The following is a 23864-nucleotide window of genomic DNA, read 5'->3' as shown; positions in this document are numbered from 1 at the left end:
AAGAATTTATCAACACAGCTGAGCGATCTAGCCGTTTTGAAAGTTTATCATTCTAGTTATATATATATATGCACATATATCAAAGGAACTGCCAATAGTTACTAATAACCTCATAAAAATGTAAACATGAGATTTAACATAACGATTGCTTTGTTGCTCATTTCTTCTCCCCCCCCAGCTTATTCATATGCTTGTAAATGGTAATAACCTATGTTTATGTCAATGCCAAGAGCCGAAGCAGTACCATATGACCCACTATTTAAGATCAAGTAATAAGACTAAATGCCTTCATTCTTTATACACAAGCAGCTTTCTTTCTTTTTTATGTAACCATGGTAACCGTAGCTGATTTCAGCAAGTACAGTCTCACCTGCCATGCCTGCCAGTGCCTGCTATCAAAACTACGAAGGAAATAACTTATCGACTGCAAACACCTGATGTACACTGTAAGTGAAAAATATACAATTATCTCCTTCTGACAAGAGCATGTCATTTCTAGAGACAATCTGGTGAAAATAATTATGTCACAGCAAATAAGTACATGTACCTTCCATAAAATACTTGATGAAAAATTTTTCACAAAAACAGTCTCCATCGAATCAATATCACCATTGCACAAGTTTCCTATATATTAAGTTTGGTATCAATTTTCTCAAAGTAAATGATAATAATAACAAAATGAGAGAGAGAGGAGAATTTCGTTTTAACATTATAATTGTTAACACAGAACTACAAAGGACTTAACGATATAATACTTTTATTTATCAAATTTTCATTTTTTCATGTCTTTGTCCAGAAATCAATTTCTGCTAATATTCTCTACATCAGAAACTTGACATACATGTACAAAATTATGAAAAAGACTTAAATAGCATGAGACCTCTATGAGGAAGGTACATTACCCTCAAACTTGGCACCACAATCCGCCATGTTTTTTTTTTGTTGACTGATACATTTATGAATTAACAATATACCTAAATTGAATATGCCATAGCTGTATTGTGTTTCAAAAGCATTGGCATACCTCTTTAAATTTCTTGAAAACAAGTGAAATATACATAACTCAGTAATTTTCACATTGTTTGTGCCGTATGATTATCGGCAAATGAAGTTCCAACAACAACTAACAAGACTTAGATATCAGATGAACGAAGTGGATTTGAGCTATAGTAAAAGTAGATGACGGTTACAGATACACCAAGATTATCAGTCAGAGAGTAACCAAACTACTTTTGTTTCTAAATATCCTGGTATCCTAAAATTTCATAGCATCAACCTGAAGTATGTTGTATAGATCCGAAACCTGGGAAATTTTAATTTTTAAAGCATCAATTCCGTTTGCCTGTGTATTGCCTATAGTGTCGATGACTGAAATTCAGTCATTTTACATTCGTGAAAAGACACGTTTCCAGTCTTCTCCATGAATCTGAGTTATGTGTTATACAAGTTATCCATTCCACTCATTCACTCTCGCATTCACACAAGGAGGAAAAATAATGTCTGTTTGCAGGTGATAGATAATATATTTATGATACACCAAAATATGGAGAAATCAACTATGATACAGCCGGTGTCCACAACCATTACGACTCATCGGCGTCATCACCGCTGCCGTACGTTCTCAGCGTCACGTTGTCCGCTGTACACGTTTGTTGCTGTCTTAGGATGTAGTTGTTGCGGTAGGTGGCCAGTCGCTCACTCGGGAAGGACCGGGACTGGGCGGCACCAGGCCGGTTGATGCTCTTCACCCAGTCGTGCTCAAGACACTGCGCTACCGTCGGGCGATCCCTTATAACAAGAAGGAGAAATGGAGGAAAAAAAAAACATCAGTCCTCTCACACTACAGGAACATGTCAAGGAGGAAAGAGGAATAGTTAATATATGTAATAATTACATCCCTGCTAGATCTCTACGCTCATCCAACTCCGGTTCTCTGATAATTCCAAAATTCACTACACTATGGGGTACACGTGCCTTTGACCATGCTGCTCCCACCTTATGGAATAACTTACCTTCAGCCGTAAAAAAAATTGTTCTTCATCAGACTCCTTTAAAAGCAGTCTAAAAACTCACTTGTTTAAAGCCTCAATTTGACTACTCATTACATGTACTTGATATTTGTATGTCTTTTATCTCCTTCACTCTCTCTTCCTTCCGCGCCTAGAGCACTCTGCAGATTGGATTTGGCGCTATATAAATCATATCAATTATTATCATTATTATTATTAATAGGATAAAAAAAGAGGATGAAACATGGGGAGGTGGAGAAATTGAAGAGGAGAAATAGTGGGGAAGACAAGAAGACAAGAATGATAGATGAATAAGATAGGAAGAAGATGAAAAGATGAGGAAAATGAGAAGATAAGCAAGAAGTAGACAAAGGAGATGATAATGATAATAATCATAACAACAACACCAATGATAATAATAATGAAAATAATAATAGTAATAACAATGATAATAATAATAATAATGATAATAGTAATAATAATTATAACTATAATTATAATAATAACAATAATAATAATAATGTCTTCTTTATCAAGGTTAGCCTCTTCACTCTTCACAGTGTTACCACTGCTCTACCAGAAGGCCCTACCATTGTCATTACCCTAGCATTGCAAGTACCCATTTATACACCTGGGTTGAGAAGGACGTGTCAGGTGTGTAAAAACATCTTGCCCAAGGACGTTAGCACTGGGCTGGTCCTCGATCGGGAGTCGTTAGTCTTATCCACTATGCCACAGCGCCCCCACATATAGGGGAAGGAGATGGAGGATGAGAGATTAAAGAAGATGACGAAGGAGAAGCAAGGGGAGAAGGAGGATGAGGATATTGAAAGGATGAGGAGGGGGATGAGGAGGGGGAGAAGGAAGAGAAGGAGGAGGAGGAGGAGGAAAAGGAGAAGAGGAGGAAAAGGAAGAGGAGGAGGAGGCGAGGAGGAGGAGGGGGAGGAGGGGGAGGTTGAGGAGAAGGATGAGAAGGAGGAGGAGGAAGAGGAGGAGGAGGAGGGGGAAGAGGAGAAGGAAGACTGAGGAACTCACATGGGTTTCTCCTTGAGGATGGCTTGGACGAATTGTTTGGCTTCCTCGCTGACATTAGGAAAGAGACTGGCTAGGTTGTACTTCACTCTGGTCACGTTATACACCGTCTTCTCATGATTTCTACCCAGGAAGGGAGTGATGCCACTCAACCTAAGGACAGAAAAAAAAAATCTTCTTCAATAACAAGATACTATCTAGCATTCACTGTCTGGCAGAATATACTCGCTCAGTGTAACCAATAGAGCTCGAATACATGTCCACTGAGTGAGAATGCATGTCATTTTATTTAGTACAATCATGATACCTTGTGAGTAAATATTCAGGAGCACAGCATGGCAACGACTTGAGTAAAGACTATGACTACCTCGAGGGAGGTACCCCCTCGACCCGTCCTTGCTGAGAAGCCTGCTCAAGGTACCGAGCCGGGCTGGCACCCCAAAAATACGATGGTCGATCGGGCAACTCGAACTGAGAGGCTAGTGAGGAAGACTGTTATTTGATAATTACATTACAGATCATATTTTGAATTATTCATAATAAAATAAAAATAATGTAGGGTAACATTGGGAATTGAAAGTAACATTACAAATACAGATTTGGCGTAAATATGCTTAGGGGAATTATAAACGCCAAATAAATCCAAAATAACAACAACAACAACAACAATAATAATAATAACAACAACAACAACAAGAACAACAACAACGTGTAATAGTATGGCATGCTCTTAGGCCAATACTCTAAAAGATCACGTTTGATCGTCTGCTGCACCATGAGGAAACACGGTGTGGAAACATATTAAACGGTAATTCTGTCTTTCCTCTCCAAGAACTTACCACGTGAAGACCATAACTCCCAACGGCCAGAGGTCGGTCTCGTAGTCAATTAACCCTCCTTTTACCACCAGTTCAGGAGCTACAGACAAGCAGGAAAAAATATTCATGTATCTATCTCTCTATCCATCTATGTATTCTGTTCTTGCTGCATAACTATGAATGTATAGGATATGCATTTTATCTATTTTTCTTTCAAGCTACCTATCTATCAATTCAATTTTATATCTTTCTTTCTGTCTATCTAATTGTCCATCCATTTATTCATTAATTATTTATCCCTATATCTATCAATATAAAAAAAATGGACGGATGGAATAGAAATTTGACATGAGCGCAAGTACAGATTAGAAAATTAGTCATTTCTCCTCAAATAACTGCTATGACTGTTATGGGCTGAAACTATATAATTGCAGTATATTCGAATACATCTATTCCTGTGGTGTAAGTAAGTATTTCAAAAGGATTACACTCGGTGAGATATTTTCAGTGAAACTCTTTCATGTCAAATAGAGGGTAAAGTATATTAGTCTCTATTTTACGAACAACTGGTTGGAAATCAACGTACTTAAACACGATTATATTGTGCGACTGTGCGTCCACGCCAGTACCACAATTCATTACTACCGAATTTGCAAGAAAACTAACATCAAAAGGAGACTAAACATGAACTGGCCGGGACTGTTTTTTTTTTTTAACTCACCCAGGAATTCCGGCAGCACGTCAATATTCTTCATCTTTTGTCCTCCGTCTTTCTTGATCACGCGACACGACCCGAAGTCGATGAGGCGCACGACGTCTTTCCGTCGACTTTCCATCATGACGTTGTCGTGTCGGAGGTCGAGGTAGACCACGTTCATCACGTGTAAATGCTCCAAGGCGTCTAAGATCTGAAATCATCGTCATTCGGTGAGGAGGGTAAGTGGTAAAAACTGGTACCGAATTAACAATGGACGAGTTATTCAGAACTCCGTCACAGTTTGTAGTAGTAGCAGCGACCTGCTATTAACATAAAGATGACAGTAAACCCATACATCATCAACCTCTAAGACAACAGTAAAATTGAAAGAGACATGGTAGAAATACGCAAATACTAAAAAGCTTGAGAAGCAGATTCTTAAGCTTTTACATCCTTTTTGATTTGAAGTCAAATTTAGGATGAGAATTTTAAAAAACGAAAGTAGCGCAGTATGTACGTCGGTTTCATAGCACCTGTGGTGTTAAGCAGAGAATAGAATTTCTTTCTTATTTCTTGCATGTTTTTAGTTATGAGTTGCGATATTATTGTCTGCATAACAGGTTTTCCATCTGTGATTTTACATCTTTCTAAATGTGAGCAAAAATCTTCTATTCATGCCATTTCTTTTTATATAGTTTGCAGCAGCCAGGCAGCATGTCGCTGGCGATACTTTTTCCATCGATAGTAGGTACAGAAGATTGGAGGAAGCTAAAAATGTGCTGTGAGAAGGACACCTGGTATAAGGTCACCTAGGTTCCTTGTCTAGATCAAAAAGGTGCATTGGCGTTATCATCATCTCAATAGTTAGTACCTCGAACCTCATCACGTCATGTTTAAGGTGCTTTTAGGGAGGTTTACCTGTGCGACTATCCTGACGACGGTTGGTTCAGAGTAAGATTCGTCTTTGGTGAGATACTTGAGCACGGAGCCGCCGTAGTAGCGCTCTGTGATGAGCATGACGTGTCGGTTGGTGAGGAAGGCATCGCGAAGCTGGAGGATGTGTGGGTGGGAGAGTTCCTTGAGGAGCTCGTACTCGGCTAGGCACTTGTCCTGTGTCTTCTTCGTGTAAGCCAAGATCTTCACAGCGTACTCCTTACATGTGGCCGCCCGCCGGCATCGCATTATCACCGAGTAGCGCCCTCTGTCATTAGGATAAAAAGGGGAACGTTCTGACTTATTACTACGAGTAGAGATCGACAGCAGTCTTTCAAGATTACTAACACATATATCTTTTGCAAGAATAATTTAATCGATACATCGATCAGTCAAGCAATCAATCAATGAATATATCAGTATGAATAGGAATAGGGAAAGAAGTGAATGACCAATTCATTCAATTCGCCAGTCAATCAGTTATTTAATCAACCAATAAATCAAACTATCAATAACAATCAATCAATCAATCAATCAATCAATCATCCCATCAATCAATCAATCAATCAATCATCCCATCAATCAATCAATCAATCAATCAATCAATCAATCAATTCACCAATCAGTCTATTAATCAATCGATCCATTGATTCACCAGTCTATCAATAATCCCACCTGCCAATTTCCTCCTGCATCTCGTAAATCTTCTGAGGCATGACGGATGTCTTGAGAGATAGGTCCAGTGGTCCCAGGTCCTCGTCGTCGATGAGATCCGAGAGGACCAGGTCCCGCGAATTGTGCCTCTCTCGCGACAAGGACCTGGTTCTTGAATGCTGGAGCTTTGTGATCGATTCCATGTTGAGAGGTTCGGCTCCTGCAGGTGAACAAAAGTAGAAATCGTGATGGCAGTGCAAAAAGTGAGCATTTTCTCGTCATCTTCGCCCCTCCACCAGTTTTGATACAGGTGAAATCGATCTTTTGACAGAAAAAAAAGGACGGGTTGTCCAGTATGGGTCATTAATGTACCATTTCGTTTCAGGCAATTAACAACATTGAATGAATAGTAACAAAAATTAACTTGATATATTGTTTCGAATGAAATAAATGGCTTATCGTTAAGTTGTTAAGCTGTGCTTTAACTCTCGAACAAGGGCCGCCGAACGGGGGGGGGGGGGGGATTGACCCTTGACACCCCCACATACACACACACAAGCACAAAAATACAAAGACACACACACGCCCAAAATGACGCGACCCCTGTAAAGTAATACTGCAGTACTCTCTAAAGTTCATTGCTTATATAGCATTTATAAACGCTAGTACAATCAACTCTTGAAAACATTGTGTGAGACTGTACTTACCCTCGGGGAGTGTTTTGAATTGCACGGAAGATTTGCTGAACGGCCCGGGGCCGTGCGGGCTGCGACATGCCACACGAAAGCGGTACTCGTTCTCGGGGCTCAATGACTTAACATGGAAGTTGCACTCCTTGATCACGTCCGATACCACAAGCCACTGCTTGTCACCTGTGTGTAGTAAGGATCGTTATGATTGTTACGATAATTAGTCAAACCTTCAAAAACTAGTCAAGAATCAGTACTTGTATTGAAAAAGATGAACAACTATAGTCTTTCGGAAGGGACATAAAGTCATAGGTCCCTTTGGCTGTGTAAGTCAGTTATACTTCCGTAGCGAACACAAATCAAATCAAATTGATATGCACATGCTCAATATTCAAAATCTTACTATAATTCGTTATAATGCGCTTCATCATAGCTTTTAATGTTGCCGCATTCCCTGACCCCTGTCCTAGGGTCCGTTTCATGAAGTCATCACATAAAAGTCTATACATAAATGTCAGTATGGCCAAAGTCGCTCATTTGTAGCTATGAGAGACTTTCAAAGAGAAGTAAAATCCATTTTATGAAGTCTCTCATAAGTGTGTCTTATGAGGGAAAGGTCTCTTATACGGCTGTCGTGAAACAGACCACTGCTTTCCCGGAATGCACTTTATTGTGAAAAGAAAGCACATTCTCTACATGTACATTCATTTTTTTTCTTTTAAACAGATAATTAATATATACGTATATTTAGTTACGAATGGTCTTTAGCTTCATGAAAGGATAATGGATGCATGAACACCAAGTACTGCTAGGCGTGTAAGGCTGAAGTTGTTTACTCGTCCGAATGTTAAATGATTCCTTTGATACAGAGTTCTAATTGTTGGGGTGTTTACATCCTAAGAAATCAGGCATCACCAGGGAAAGCCTAGCTTCTTACACTCTTGTACCACGCTTGTGTTTTTGTGACTATTGTATTGTTCTCTGACAATGCCGAAGAAAAAAAGAAAGTGATGAAAGCTATTATCTAATTTTCAATCATTGAAGTAAGACATCAAAACTGAAAGATAAGTGGAATGTCGTTGATATCCAAGTTTTGACAATTGAAGACTGAACAATCGGGTATCATAACCAATGATATATCGTAGTATGGTACAGACACGATCACGTTCACCGCTTGTAAATCATACATACATGTAATTGTGTATCATGGAAACTTGATGTGATGAGAAGAAGGCAACTAAACTCTGACCTGCTTTCCTACACTGCAACAAATATCCCTCAAGATCATCCTTCTTGGGCGGGTTGCTCATCTTCCAGGTGACGAAAGCTTCATGGGCCGAGACAAGTGGGATTTTGGGCCGAGATGGAGCATCAGGAACAGCTACACGAGAGCCACAAAAAGTCAAGAAAGCAAACCGTTTGTAAGACATCATGACGGGTACTATCCATTTGCATTACACAGACATGAAATAGAGAAAATGAGACACTAGAACGTACACATACAAACATACACGGGTACGAACAAACAGACACAACAAGACAAAGGGAAATGATTGATGAATACAAAATGTTTAGAAATGAAATCAAGAGGCTGCAAAATACGCAATCAAAATAACCTGCAAGAGACTGACAAGATTAACGATTAATAATGTTAAATCAATACACATCTGACGATTAGAACATGTTCAGAGACTCCAACCCCAAGCACCTTCTGATCTGGAGATTCTCCCGCCCGAAACCCCTGGCAAACGGGAGACTCCAAGTTGATGTGTGCGAAGCGCGAAGTTCCTAGGGTTCTAGATGTTCTCTGGTGCTATCTTTTTTTTTTTTTTTTTTCAACATACGATAGCAATAAGTAAGAAATCCTTTCCACCGGGAGACACAGAGCCAGGGCTGGAGAAATCAAATCTCAAACGGGAGAACGGGAGATTTTGCAAAATTGGGCTTTCGGCGGGAGATCTCCCGTCGAAAACGGGAGAGTTGGAGTCTCTGCATGTTGCTAATTATTCGATCATTTCGCTTTCTCAATTCACTCTTATTATGCAAGAAAGGACCCGGTACTTTGCGTATTGAACAAACATGACCATAAAACATACATTCTCTATCAGACACACACAACTCATTGTATCACAAACTCCCAATACCTTTGCACTATGCACCTCGGCATATTTTCCCACTCGGTAAACGGGGACTTGATTATCCATTTAAGGCCACCGCACACTACACGATTCGACTGGTCTTAAAGTCTTAAGCCAAGCTGGGTCTTAAGACCAGTCGTACGACCGGACACCGCACACTATACGACCCGACTGTAAAGCGCGCGCAGTGCGCACTGCGTGCGTTTGCATTTTGCTGCATTGTGAATGGCTGAAAGCTCACGACTGGTCGTAGAGATTCAACATGTCAAATCTCTACGACTGGCGCTAAGACCCAGTCGTACGACTAGAAAATGGCAAGACTGTGACGTCACACTTCTAGTCTTAAGGTCTTAAGACCGGTGAATCGGGGCAAAATCGTGTAGTGTGCGGCGGGCTTTACTCTGCCACATGTCTGCCGTATCATTTGTGTCTTTCTATTACACATAGATACGTTTAATTTCTCTCTTGAACAGCACGTATTGTACATGAAATCTTAAAGTTTGTATTTAAGCATAAATGACACCTGTTCGCCTTCAGTTTGTCTTTTTATGAAACAATGCTGTACATTTAAGTCAATCATTTACACGTTTCCAAGTATTAGCAACATTAGATTCAATTACTTTGTTTGTTGACTTTATGTTATACATTTATGAATGAAACGGAAATGCGGAAAAAGAATCAATGAATCGATTGCTGAAAGCGAGGAATAACATACAAATGAGTACTAATGAATACAAATAAGAGTGGAAGAGGATATTTAGCAGTGGTATAAGAACGGGAAAGCTAGCTGGAACTTTACAGTTGAACATGACATTGTTAATGTTCACTTTTATCTGTATAGGACTGTATAAACTATTATTATCGTCTTACTCTTTGGGTTCAAAATGACCTTTGAAATGACAAATGATTGTGATTTTATATTTCGTGTACGACTGAAACTAAATACTATATACCTCGCCTTTATGCAGCATTAACAATTAACCTAAATAATTATTTGTGTCATTCGTTTGTTTCGTCATTCAACGAGTCCTTGAGATTATTTATTTTACATGTAAGTAATACTTGCATCAGTTTTCGTAAAAGGAACTGATGCAACCCTTTGTCCTTCGGGTATACATCTGAATTAGACTGTTTTCAAAAATAAGAGTCTCAGCGTCTCTATTTCTCCTATGGAACCAGAGTTGATAAATGTATTACTTAAGGATTCGAAAGAGCCATACTCAAAACCTAGGGAGAATCGTAAGTACCTGTCAGGTAACGGATTAATGCGACATACGGTATCAATAAAATGGTGTGCACGTAAATGGTTACAGATGCTTTCAGTACCGTAAGAGATGAAATTTCTGGTATATTCATCGTATAAGATATGTTATAGTGTAGACTGCAGATATCGGTGCATAGCTCAGTGTGTGGACTGAATAACTCATGCTCCGTGTCAGTGTCTATTACAAGTACGTAGAGTCATAAAGGAGAAAAACATCATATACAAATTATAGACAAACAAAATAGAACCGTAAATAATCGATTAACACTCGTTAGATTTGTTAGACCGTGTGTCAAATCGTTAAACTTATGCAGCAAAATAGACGTGTAATTCTTACGGTGTAAAACAACCACACATCGCATAAGTGAATGTTAGGTGATGTTACAATAAAACTCATCTGATGCAAAAATCAGTGTACAAATCAGTGTAAGATAACAGTTTTTAGTGTATCGGGGATGCAGCGCGGCGCTCTAAGCATTCAAGGTAATTACGGTATTGAAATCCCATTTCTTGTATAACATACTTGATGTATCCGGTTAGGGCATATGCTGCGTTTGTAATGCGTCATGCTGTTGATATCTTTGTAAACGCAACGCGACAATATACAAAACAAAACAATACAAAACAAAACAGAACAGAACATCGATCAAAACTAAACAGGGAGTACGAGAAATTCACATAAATACTACGAGCTTTGTGTCCTGGTGATCCAATACAGCAGTGCTACAAGGATGTTGAACAGAGGAGGAATCCCTGCTGAATAGAACACAGTGTTTCACACAATGTGAAACACTGAGCAGTGTGAAACACAATGTGAACACATTGTGAACACAGTGTGAAGTCTTTTCACACTGTTAACTTCGAGCGTTTTAACACTGAACACATTGTGAATCATCAATTTACGGTGTGAAACAAAACATTACTATGTGAACTCTCTGTGAAAAACCACACCACAGTGTGAAATCATCTCCACACTGTTGAATTCGAGCGATTTCACATAGTCGACTAGGCGAACACATTGAGAACACACTGTGGAACACTGTGTCCTTTCCAGCTGGGAATGAACTCGTCTCAGTTGTTTTCCGTTTTTAATCTGATGTCACTACTTTGTCTCATTTTGGCCAGGTCAGAATCAAAAGCACGAGCTTTTCGTTCATATGGAGCCTAACAACTCTCCTTTTTACCTTGATACTAACAAAATATATTCTGCAAAATTTACAGTACCATCTGTATCTACTATGTAAACTCATACTTTCATTTTTTCACATATTTTTTTAAAATCCTGAACAATACAATTTAAAATTGTGAGAGTTTGCGGCTCATTTTGAGGTACATAATAATAATTGCACTGCTGCTCGACAGAGCGAGAGAGCTTGTCACGATTGTGTCTCGCTGAAATCTGAGTGACTCTAACGTGTAACATAATACACCAAACATCAAGTTCTATTACATGTGCAGTATACTAAGACCTTATTACTGTGTGACAAAGTCACAGGCAGGTCCAATGGGCGGATCCCAAGCCGATTTCACAGAACATACCAAGATACATGATGAACTTACCAGCCACGCTAAGAGTTGCAGTGGATTCCACCGTGCCGACCTTGTTGGTCGCAACGCACTTGTACAGTCCCGCGTCCGCCTTGCTGATCCGTGGTATCCTCAGAAAAGCCTTACCCTTCTCCAAGCCGATTTGGAGCCGACGGGCCCCGCCCCCTGCCTTGGTCAGTTTGGTATCCTCGTGATACCAGGTCATTGTGGGTTTGGGCGTGGCCGTCACCTGACAGGTCAATTCCAGTTCACTCATTTCCATCACCGTGATGTCCTTCAGCTCAACCTCGAACACTGGAGCTTGGTCTACACGGTGCGATGCAGGTGTTTTGATGGGCGTGGTAGAGGTGAGGCATGGTGGGCGTGGTTTGAATGAGATGGGGTTGACCGTGGCAGAAAAGGGGCGTGGCATGGATGGGGTGACATTGCGCGAGCCACAGATGGGCGGGATGGGATGGCGTTCCAAATGTGTGGTCGCAATGATTATACGCATGAACATTCAAAATCCGTACACCGATTCGACAGGAAATAGGAATGAAGTACGATGGTACAGAGAATATAGCACACGGGAAACAGATGAAGAAATGCGAATATCTCATAACAAGATGGAAGACAAAAGACAATGAAAAGTAATGAAGAATTGACGAAGAGAAACGATGTGTGTGTGTGTGAGTGTGTGTGTGTGTGTGTGTGTGACACAGAGAGAAAGAGAGAGAGAGGTAAAAGTCGAAAACAAAGAAAGAGAATACGAAAAAGAGGACACGGAGGACACAATAGAAATGACCAAGGTTGCCATGGTGATGACCATAGAGTGAAACAGTCAGTGCCAAAGTTTAGGTGGAATTGCCGCGGGATGACGAATGACACGATGTTTGGTGGCAGGTGTATTGGTAAAGATGCGACAGTGATGATTACGAAGGCGGTGTCGACGAGGATGTTGATCGTGATAAACACAGTGATAGATTTATAATGATATTGATAAAAGTTGAATAGCGACGGTGGTAGTGATGATAGCGGTTATGATATTCATTTTAATGAAGATAAATATGATGATGGAATATTTTCAAAGAAACGGTGAGAGAAAGCAGATGAAAGACATCATGATAGCGCAAGGTAATTGATGCACAATTCCAGATTAAAGCATAGACATTTAAACAGAATGTATTATATGCAACACACGAAGAGAAAGGTAGAGTCAAAATGTAGCATTTTATGTCATAGAATCATTACATCTTGAGAAACACAAGCCTGGACAGAAATAAAATATATAAGTGAAATTATTGCCCAGTGAGTCTGGACTTGTACAAGTTGTAAATTAGTTTGAATGGTATGCGTAATGGGTACATAAAGTGGTGGTATAAAGAACAAATGAGATAAATATGGGTACATAAGCTTTCTCCAGAAAGCTTTTACAAGCATGAAAAGCAACTCTATCTGTATTATGACTGGGATCGTGCAGTACGAGATGAAATGAATTTGTCGATAATCAAATACTTACACCAGATAGGGAGTATAATGACGAATAAATGATGTAGTTGTGCTGAACCAATTGCTAATCATGTTGAATTAATCGAAACTATTTGTATACCACAAAGTTTAACTAGAATGAGGTAAGCTACATGTGTGTGATGGTAAATGTACAAGAGAGTTACATGATGACCTCACGATGAAGAATCTCGGTTGGATTCAGGAATCCATCCAATCATAATGCAGATTCAACACGTTCAAAAATGAATAAAAAAACACACAGTGTGGATTCAATGAAGAAAAGACTTCAGGACAGTGAGCTCTTTGTTGTTTTTACTTGTTTATGTTTTGAAGAATACATGTAGATTCACTGGTTATTTGAGTATGGTCGCTGTACGGTTAAACCATTTATCGATCTTCCGAGAGTCGACTTTGCCTTTTTGAGAGTGAAAACATTATACACCTGTGTAATCGGTTGCAAACCAATTCCCCCTGATTTCTACTCTAATTCACAATGCTGTCATCACTCATTAAGCATAACACTTTTTTTTTCTCGGGGATGGGGAAACACAGTTTTGTGGCACAGCTGCATTGATATAGATAACTTGGAAAACATTTTATTTCCTGTCATTATACTCTTCAAATTATTGTAGGTCAAAATGGAAGTGTTAGCTGAAAAAAGGTCGTGTTTGGGTCAGAAATTCATCGTCTCACTTTCTTGAAGAGGAAGAGGGGGTAAGAAGTTGCAATGGAACAAATTGGAGTGGTAGATACATCTTGATAGTTGTCCTCCATGCATGGCAGTGTACTATTATTCTTCAGTTTAAACAGAACTGGTAGAATACCTTTGATGGGGTAGCAGTTCGTTCCTCTGAAATTTCGCTATTCTGAAAGTTTGCTAGTCTGAAAATGAAATAAGGTTCATTATTCCGAATGTTTATTGGTCTAAAAACGAAAACAAAAGTTCGTTATTCTTAAGGTTTGTGAGTCCAAGAACGAAATAAGGTTAGTTATTCCGAAAGTTGGTTAGTCCATACGTTCTATCATTTTGGAACATTTTGAACCTTCAGAATGACAAATCTCACTTTATTTTTCAATTAACAAATCTTCAGAATCGGAAAAATGAACCATGGGAATAACGAAACAAAAGTTCAGGTTGATAAACTCTATTTTATTTTCAGACTCATGAACATGTCAGTATACGGAATTTGTGTGTTTCAGAATAACAAAATTTCGGTATAACGAACATCACCTCTGAGGTGGAAGGGACAAAAAGCCGACTACTGCAGCATAGCAGTTGTGACCTGACGAAGTCCTTTGGGTAATGGCGTGTGTGTTGGGGGGGGGGGGGGGGAGGGGAGGGAGGGGGTACAATTTACACCCATGCTTGACACCATAGGAAAAAGCCACAGAATCATGCTTGTCATTTGTTTGGAAACCATTATATCATATAATTTTGTTTATTCTTGACACTGTTTTACAATTCACTGTCATTAATCAATTCAAATTCAATGCACAGCATTAATCAAAAGAATTCCACGATCTAACCTGCAGCTTATATTGTCAAATGGATTTTCAGTCTTCATTTTTCTTACTCTTCTTACACTTAAAACACACACCAGAGTATGTGTTCATCATCTTTTCTGGCTGAATGAATACCAACTTTCTTTGAAATAAATGCATGCTTCTCAACTTTACATATCATAAGCCAACATTCGGCATGCTTCTTCAAATAAATTTGTTTTTGATATCTCACAGAGACAATTGCACTTGTGGAGAGTATAGCTAATTTATTTCTACAATGAGTTGTGACGCAAACTATCTTGAGAGAAGATTAATCACAACCACAGTCTGTCAAAACTACTCTGTACAGGCAGTGAAGCAAATGATCAGACATACAAGTACCTGTTATCACAACCAAAAGTGAGCGTGACAGCTACACTGAATAAAACACTTTCAAGTCTTTGCCTGCACGAGAGGTTCACTGAATTTAAACATTATTTCTTGTAACACAATGTCCAAATCTTTTCTCATTTTTTTTTTCTTCTTCCAGAAAAGTACAGTTCACCTCCTGGTGTATTACATACTGATTCTTCCAAAACAAGCTTTTCAATTGGTTTGAAATATGCAAAATATCTAACCTTATGCAAACCACAAACCTCAAATTTATATTTCAACCTTATTTCAAAAATACCACCATCAAAAGATGGTAGTCTTACTCTCAAAGTTAAACTGAAAATTTTAATAAATGATAGCCATACACATCACACCAAATTATGTGTCTTCGCATTGAGTTACTGATGAGATATTCCATGTGTTAAACCACTGTACAACTACAAATAAGCATCGAGGCTAAAAAAGAGGAAAATCCACACACACAAAAAGAAATCTCGCTCATTTAAAACCTTGATACAATTTATACAAATTTGAAAGCACTGTGCTAATGGCATTACCAACAAGCAAATCTCTTTAAAAAAAAACAAAATCGCAAAATGGCTTCAGCTCCAAAACGAAAGGACAATTCTTCAAAACATTGCAAAATTGTAATTTACATTCATGAAGACCTTTGGTAATTAGGATTTTCAACAATTGCTTTAAAACGAAATTATGAGCAATAAATGACTTCAATTTTCACTTTTGAATTGAAAGAGCACTACCAAATCCAGAGAACCATGCAAAACACTCACATCCATGTAAATGGCACTCTTGGTAGATTTCTTCTAAGTTCTGAAGATTTGGCACACATTACTTGTATTTCATAACCATATTAATGAGTAGCAGAAGACTTGACCTTTACCACTTCATCATCTAGTTACAACAAATGATATTATGACTTTTCGTAATAATATTTACCAGACTCTTTGTTCTACTTTGTTTGTTAACATTACGTCTTCCAGCCTTAATTCAGAGAGGTTTTGATTCATTTGATCCATCTAAACTCTGCACACCCATGGTACATCAAACAAACTAAAAATAAAATAACAATACCTTCACAAAGCTGTGCATCTGGTAGTCATTCTCTTATCTGTATGCAAAAGTTAGAGACTACCTAACAATGCATAGAATGCAGCTATTAACAAGTAAGTGGAAAGTAAAAACAAACAAACAAACAACCCATTTTCATGTCATAAATTCAGATTAGGCTCTCCTTTTTTCCTATCACCGGATGGATCACAGGGTCTATAGCTGTGTCAAACTCCCATCAATCATAACATACTATTCCAACACTCTTTTGCCAAGTCAAGGGAGCAAATGTGAGAGTATGTGCTTACAATCCAACACAGTTTACATATACTTGTCTGGGTCACAATAGACTGTGACAATGAATACCTGTGTGTATACGGTAACCAACTGCTTGTTTAAACTTAATATAGCATAAAATTATGTCAGGTCTATGTGACCCTGCATCACAAAACCACCAAAGAGTCGCCAGATATGGATTTTTAGTTAAGGGCAGATTCTCAAAGAGCAAACCTTAAGCTTTAAAATGATGTATAACTCAATTCAAAATAATGCATTCCCCTAACCCATCTAAATAATGGAAATAAAGCACACACTCTGGAAAAGTGTGAACTAGAAAAGAGCCCTATTCAAGTGCTTAACCTTTACCAAGCCGTGCTAGCTGTGTGATGAAAAGGACAAAACACAGGATGTAAACCACTGGAGCAACAACAATGAAGGGATTATGAGATTAAGCTGAAATTAAGCATATTCTATTACACATTCTGTCCATGATTAATACCAACTTTCAATGTAGTAGCGTTATCCTTGCAAAAGTCATTAGACTTGAGATTGAAGAGTGTGCAAAGGATTTCAAGAAATGAAAAGGGGCCACTAAGACGTACGTGATCATTCTATTCTCTCACCCCCCCCCCAAAAAAAAAGGGTTGTAGAAAAACTGCTGAAAACACACTTTCCCACTCATGTTATGATCCCAAACTATAGAATAATGTAGAAAAGGGATAGCTCTTTCAGAAAATATGAAAAAAAATCAAGATTTACTCAGTTGACCCATTTCACCTTTTATGAGCACTCGCGTAAAATCAAGGGGTGGGACTTTTGTTGGTTTTGTGATGTATGGTCACAGATGTGGATTTACCACTTCTGGGAGGTAACAAGTTAACCCTTTCAGTGCCTATAATGGGGGTTGTCTGTGTCAGAAGGCACTCAAATCATATAAAGGGTTAAAGGGACTGTACAGTACTGGTTGAGGTGAGGATTCAGGTGTATAACGTTTTTTTTTTGTGAGATAATGAGAAATCTCTTATGAAATATGAAAAAGCATGTAATTTCAAGGAAGATTTAACGTTTATTTCATGAAAATTGGCCTTGAAATGGCTGAGATATCCAAAAAAAGCAATCCTAATAAAATTGACAGGTCATGACTTTTATTAGGATCTCTTTGTCTTACCTTGTTTTTGGATATATCAGTCATTTCAAAACCGATTTTCATCAAATAAAGTTTTGATTCCCCTTAGAATTACATGCTCTTTAACATTTTATAGAGTGGTTTCTGAATATCTCGCAAAACGTTATAAGCTGAATCCTCACCTCAACCAGTACTGTACAGTCCCTTTAATAGCTAATACACTTGTCATCACCTTTCAGATTTCAGCTGATGAAATCGTTGTAGCAAATATCAAATAAAGAATATAGCAACAATCCTTGCTGAAAATCATGAGTGAAATCTTGTACACGCATTCTATACAGCATGTACGACACAGCTACCTTTTATCTATAAAGAACTGCCATTACAACTTGAGGTAATTCATTCATGTCATATATCTCATGATTCTTGTGAAACAAAGAGAGCAAAAAGCAATTTCATTTTTCATCTATGAAGGTCTGAAATATCTCTTTTTGATATATTATCACTGATTTCTTGGTCAAATCATAATTTGTCTGTCATGCACTGTGCGTATGACTTTGTGTATCCACACAATCAAACAAATTGAAAACTTAATATCAATGTAACAATTCCAGGAGTTGACAGTGTCAAGAAATCAACAATCTACATGTCTGCAACAATCCTCAATAAAATATAAATTTATGAGCAATCTCAGGCACATAAGATCACATTTCACTGCTCTATTCCTCATTTCAAGAGTGTAAATTCAGCAGTAAAAGGACAAATATTTCCAAAATTATCCACTTGCATTATCATATGATGAAATTACATAATTCATCTTAGAGTATCAACTCTGCCATCACTATCACTCAATGACCTAATGAGTTACTGAACTTTATGCTTAATGCCAACTGTAAAAGTGGAAATGTTCCATTGAAAAATTTGTCATACTCAGTTGAGTAGAATTAATTTTAAACCTTTTAATTCCATGGGATGAAAGAGATAAAATGTTATTACATAATACAAGCCAAAAATATTTGCATGCTTTAATTTTCATGCTAGTTTCATGCTGTGCTTTGATTTTTGCACTAGTTTTATGCTGCACGAAATGTGCAAAAAATTTCCACACCACGAAAATTTCCACTTTTTCAGTAAATGGATGTTTTCCCACATACATCTCTCCCATTCGTTGAATCTTAAAAAAATCTGATCAAAAGAGAATTATCTTGTTAATATAAGATGATAGTGACCTTTCATAATCTAATATGATTGACAATATACATGAACTCATATTACCCTTGTTGATATATCTCTTAATGCTATTCCTCATGTACCTGACTATTTTCCTTTTTGTTACTCTTTTTCATGTTGTTAATGTTTAATGTGTAAGCGCGAGTTATGCAACAATAGATTGAAGAGGTGGCATCAATCTGTGTATTCTAGATTTTTTTTTTCAAACAAAGTCATTTTTTCCCTCCATTCATCAATTTTTAAAATCTAACACCAACAGTGGTGTCAATGGGTCACAGCAGCATTAACCTGTTGAGGATGAGTTCCGAGTATACCCGGGCAGGGGTTTATGGGAAATGTGTGTTGAAGCAAAATCAGCCCGTCCTCAACGGGTTAATGTACTCTCAAATACCAGTTGGAGGTTCAGGTGAGAGGGTTTTGGTATCCATACTGCGCAGTTCTCACATAACAAAAAAGGGTCAGAAAGGTTTTGATTTTCTGTGCAAATGGAAAGGAAAGCTGAAAAGAAGATTTTGCCTTTACCAAACCAAAAATTCTGTATGATGGGAAAGGTCCTGCACCTCCATAAACCTTTTGGACTATTCACAGATGAAACACATACTGCTTTTCATGAAATGACAGGAAATAGAAATGTTTTGCTTCAGTAAGATTTGCAGTCATGGTAGAACAAGGAACAACTGTTTTTCAAACATTATGACTGACAAAAAATATGTATTCCATCTATCGAGAAAATAGACTGTTTGGATGTTAATTTACTGTCACAATCGCTAAAGATGCAGCCAAATGCTCAAAATAAACTAACTTTGGGACCAACAGCTATAGGCCCCTCTCTGAATAACCTTCCTAGTGGCAATGCCATTTCAAATAATGGACTTGAACCCTCAACCTTATGATGGAGAGATTGGGCTTGTCCACAGGGCCACAATAGCTTTGGTTAATTGGCTAAAATGCCACATTAAATCATATATATGTCATTCAGATGTTTGCTAATAAGGAGTGTGGAAGGTACAGAACCAAGCAAGTTCTTTGGCATACATTATTTCAATCACAGTGGTAACTTGTCAACTCGCCAAAGTATAATAACACAGAGCAAGCAAGAATCTCAAACAAAGAGCGATCAACATTCCAAGAATGATCCACGCAGCAAATCTACCCCACCTTTCGTACCACAATAGAGTTATTTTCTCTTGCAGGGTCAAGTCCAAACTTTTGTCACAATCAACGCGCAGGAACTTCAAATCCTCCTCTATCTCAAAGCTAGTCATTTTCCGCAGCCCTACTAAACTGAATTTCTCAGCTGTTGAGACTCCATCACTCAAACCATCATAGTTTCCTGCATTTTGACTGGTCCTCTGCGAGTCTTTCAGTTTTTTATCATCAGGACCAAGATCTCTACTCCCGTCTCCCTTCTGGGTGTCTGCGTGAAGCTTCAGCATCATCTCTGCAACTGAGAGCATCTTGGGACTTTGGTGACCATCGTGAGTGTTGACGAAAGCATTGGCCGGCACTTCCTGGTCGCCGAAATGAAAAGCAAAGCCAGATCGCCTGCTCCGGGTCAGGCTGCGACTGGCTGCCATCACATCAGTGTCCCTGTTAGCAGCCATGACGTCGGGACTACGAGATGGACGTACGGCAGGGGGCATCTCGTCCGTTTCGTCAAAGGAGTCTGTGGACATCAGGGATAAGTTTCTTGCAAAGCGAGGGGTGCGCGAGCCTGAAATATGAGAACCACTGCCATCTGATAGGTTTCTCTCATAAATATCTCTTTCTATCTCCTTCTCCTCCATCCAATCTTTTGTGTGATTCAACTCCTCCTCCTCCTCCTCCTCATTTGCATAGATGCTTTCATGTATGGGTCCCAAACTGGTCATAAAATTTGTCCTACTCCCATGGCTAATTGGATGCGATGCATGACTGACTATCTTGCTGTTGTAGTTTTCGTCACCATTCAACATGGCTGCTCTGTCCAAATCCATCATGCTCAGTTTGTCCTTAGCTACCACTGGTCAAAAATTCATGAATCTGTAACCCTGACTATAAACTAGCAGGCATATAAGATATGTTTGATATCTAATGGTGATAAATCATTTCTGAGTTTTATCCACTCAAAATCCCGAAACATGAAAGCAAACTTTTCCAAGAAATGCATAGATCACAAATATTTTCATGAATGTTCTAATATTTATAGAAAGTCTATTTCCATAGATTTATGGACCAGGCACACACAAATAATAAGCAGGTGTACCTATAAAAAGCTGACACTGCTCTATGAGGCAGTAAATCATATGCGCACTTTTGATCTCCGACGTTGTCAAGGCAAAACAACTTCACGTTCCTATAGTGCATGACACAGCGTTGCCTTCAAATCCAAAGAAATTGCAGTCTTATCGAAGAGACGAAGTGTTGCGAAAACTGTTGGTTCCATGAAAAAGTGATATATCCAAACAGAAAGAGAAAAATCCAAAGGCACTGATATCTTCCCAGCGGATGATGCCAATCATGGCACAAAATTTGACTCATCTGATGAAGTTGAGGTCCTTTTGAATCAGTAGCGATGTTACACTAATGCTCCTTGTTCTCTTTACATCCACAAGAACTTTTTGATCTCTGTATTACCTGCTACTCTATATAAGCTTTATAACTGTGCGCACTTGTAAGTGGAAACCTATGAACTCTCTCCTTTCTATCAGTTGTGCGGCTACTGTATCACATGACCAAATCAATCATCAATTCATGTCAAATTGAGCACTCTAAACTACAAAAGACAAAATGTTTGAAGTGTATCCCCTTTCAAGTGAAAAAGTTTGAAGGCGAAAGGGTGAACTCCCAGCACCCGTTTCAGCACACAACAGGGAATTCAACCAACACTCTCTGTAATTGAATACATCTCAGATGTGTTTTCATAGGGGATAAAACGTCTTTGGTTTCAAGTGGCTCATTTCCCATACAAGCATAAATCTTCAATGCCCATTTCTCAAATAGCACATCAGTCTATAGGGCATACAATGTGTAGCAGACAACCACCGCAGTTTATACTGTGTCTGCAGATACTAGCTGATTTGACAACATAATGAAAGAAGTATCCCAAAATACACAAAGTACTTCTAGGTAAATGTCACCAACAAAAATATTAAGACAAGAAGAGGAGAAAAGAGAGAATTCTTCCAAGAGTTTGTAATTATAGAGCTTTCACAGTTCTGGTTTGTGGTACTTAGATGCATGTAGAGGTCCACAGTCACTGTTGAAATGAGATGCTACTGATGGTACAATATATCAGTCATTCCAATTGATTGTTAGTAAGCAAAGGGGACGAAAAGATACGATATCTTGAGAAGCAGAAGTAGCGGTAGCAAGGCTTGAGATGAGCGCTGCATGCGACTGGTGCCAAGTCCTCTTTGGGTCATGCTCTATAGCACTGGACACCAGCCCCTGTAGCTAGGATCAGGAAGGCTCACTCAATGCCGCGAAAGTCAGTCCTTCTCTCGAGCGCACTGCTACGCCCTCTACCTGGATGACTCGGTTAGCGAACGGACACGAGCACAGAGACGTTATGAGGTACGCAACGTGGAGCAAACAGCGTCAAAGACATGGAAGAGAGTGCAACATTCCGTTTGGCATGCTATATGGCAAGATGAGGCACACTCTTGCTGGGTATAGAGTTGGTGAGAGAGATCATGCATCAAGCCAAGTACCTGAGTCCTTCTCGGCCCCGCCCACTGCCCCGCCTTCCAGCAGACTCTCTGCTATGGTCTCACAGCTAGTCGGAGACAGGAAGTTGCCGTACTTCGGGCCGCTGTCGTCGGAGAAGACGTCGGAGGACGGCGAGTCGGGTGAGATGGGGGACGACGGGGACTGCTGTGAGGTGTGCTCTATAGCGGCTTTCTTCAGATTACTTCCCAGGCTAGAGAGACGACGAAGCCTCATCGCTGACTTCACGGCTGTTAAGGCTTTCTGCAGGATTCATAACAGACCAAACAAACACAAGACAATTGTCATATGGTGCTCAAGTTGCTGAAATACCTTTTTTGCTTCACAATGTTTGATACTTCATCTCACCAAACAAACTCTTGTGCTAGACACCAAGAAGATTTATGCAATACTTTATGTCCTTCCACAAAAAATTTTATTTGAAATCTTCAGGCTACATTGTTCGTAACATGGGCCTTTCAGTCAACGACAAAATCCACTTTCAATATGTTAAGCAGTATGGTGCACTCAGAGTCTACAGGAATTGTGGTCAAAGGGTCTTATTAGACAAAGACTAGCTCACAGCTCAATCTCCACTTTAACAATGCAAAACACTAACCTCATGAAATGCCCTTAAAAAATCCTTTCATTTCAAAGACTTTTTGAGGAGGGCACAAGTAATTTATCCTATTTAAATCATCACACATACATGCTACCTTAAGTATTACATCTACCAGTCCATAGAAAAAAACATGTCCTTTCCTTTAACCAATCCTCTTTAAGTAAATCATGCTTACTAATCCAACCAAAAAGGGTTTTGTGTCAGTGGCTAAGGTTTTAAACCTGCCTCTCTGTCCCCACCCTTCCCCTCCCTCTCTTTCTTTCTCTTTGTGTACTTTCTCCAATACTATAGTCTAGTGATCAGCAAATCATGCTCACAAGACCAAGTAAACTAAAAGGGAATTCAAGACCAGCAAGAGTCAGCCTGAAAAGAAGGAGTAAAATTTTCCAAGCACAACAATTCAACATTTGATCAAACTTCAATAAAAATTAAGGAAGACATGACATTTTTAAGCTATTCTAATTTTTCACAGAACAGTTCTTGAATGGTCAATATAAATATGCAAATAGTGAAGTAATGATGTTATCCCCTCACATCTTGCCTAATAGTTAGTGCATAACATATTTTGAAATTTCCAGTTTTTCATTCAAATACAATTATGCCCCAGTCTCAAATTCTGATACATCTGACTGATCATCATTTTGAAGTTATTCAAACTGGAAGAACATCATGTTTTACATTTTTATGACAGAAATTTGAATTTTCTT

At 38.8% G+C, this 23864-nt stretch overlaps 1 protein-coding gene across 1 annotated transcript in view; it reads right to left on the bottom strand.

The window, feature by feature from the left end:
- Positions 1 to 1159: 1159 nt before the first annotated feature.
- Positions 1160 to 23864, bottom strand: part of LOC139721116 (protein Obscurin-like) — a 150253-nt gene continuing 127548 nt past the window's right edge. Inside the window, exons 19-28 of the mRNA XM_071632447.1 lie at positions 22541 to 22799; positions 11795 to 12088; positions 8082 to 8213; positions 6851 to 7015; positions 6165 to 6363; positions 5475 to 5757; positions 4581 to 4767; positions 3881 to 3959; positions 3045 to 3194; positions 1160 to 1788 (exon numbers count right to left, since the gene is read on the bottom strand). Of these exons, the coding sequence (XP_071488548.1) occupies positions 1584 to 1788; positions 3045 to 3194; positions 3881 to 3959; positions 4581 to 4767; positions 5475 to 5757; positions 6165 to 6363; positions 6851 to 7015; positions 8082 to 8213; positions 11795 to 12088; positions 22541 to 22799 (1953 nt within the window). The 3' untranslated portion in view covers positions 1160 to 1583. The remainder of the gene's footprint in view (positions 1789 to 3044; positions 3195 to 3880; positions 3960 to 4580; positions 4768 to 5474; positions 5758 to 6164; positions 6364 to 6850; positions 7016 to 8081; positions 8214 to 11794; positions 12089 to 22540; positions 22800 to 23864) is intronic.

The sequence above is a fragment of the Diadema antillarum genome, unplaced genomic scaffold, assembly GCF_040938485.1.
Source record: "Diadema antillarum isolate AM-2024a unplaced genomic scaffold, OU_Dant_1.0 scf00000139, whole genome shotgun sequence".
NCBI lineage: Eukaryota > Metazoa > Echinodermata > Echinoidea > Diadematoida > Diadematidae > Diadema > Diadema antillarum.
The sequence above is the reverse complement of the archived record's forward strand: the minus strand, read 5'-3'. Positions and strand labels throughout refer to the sequence as shown.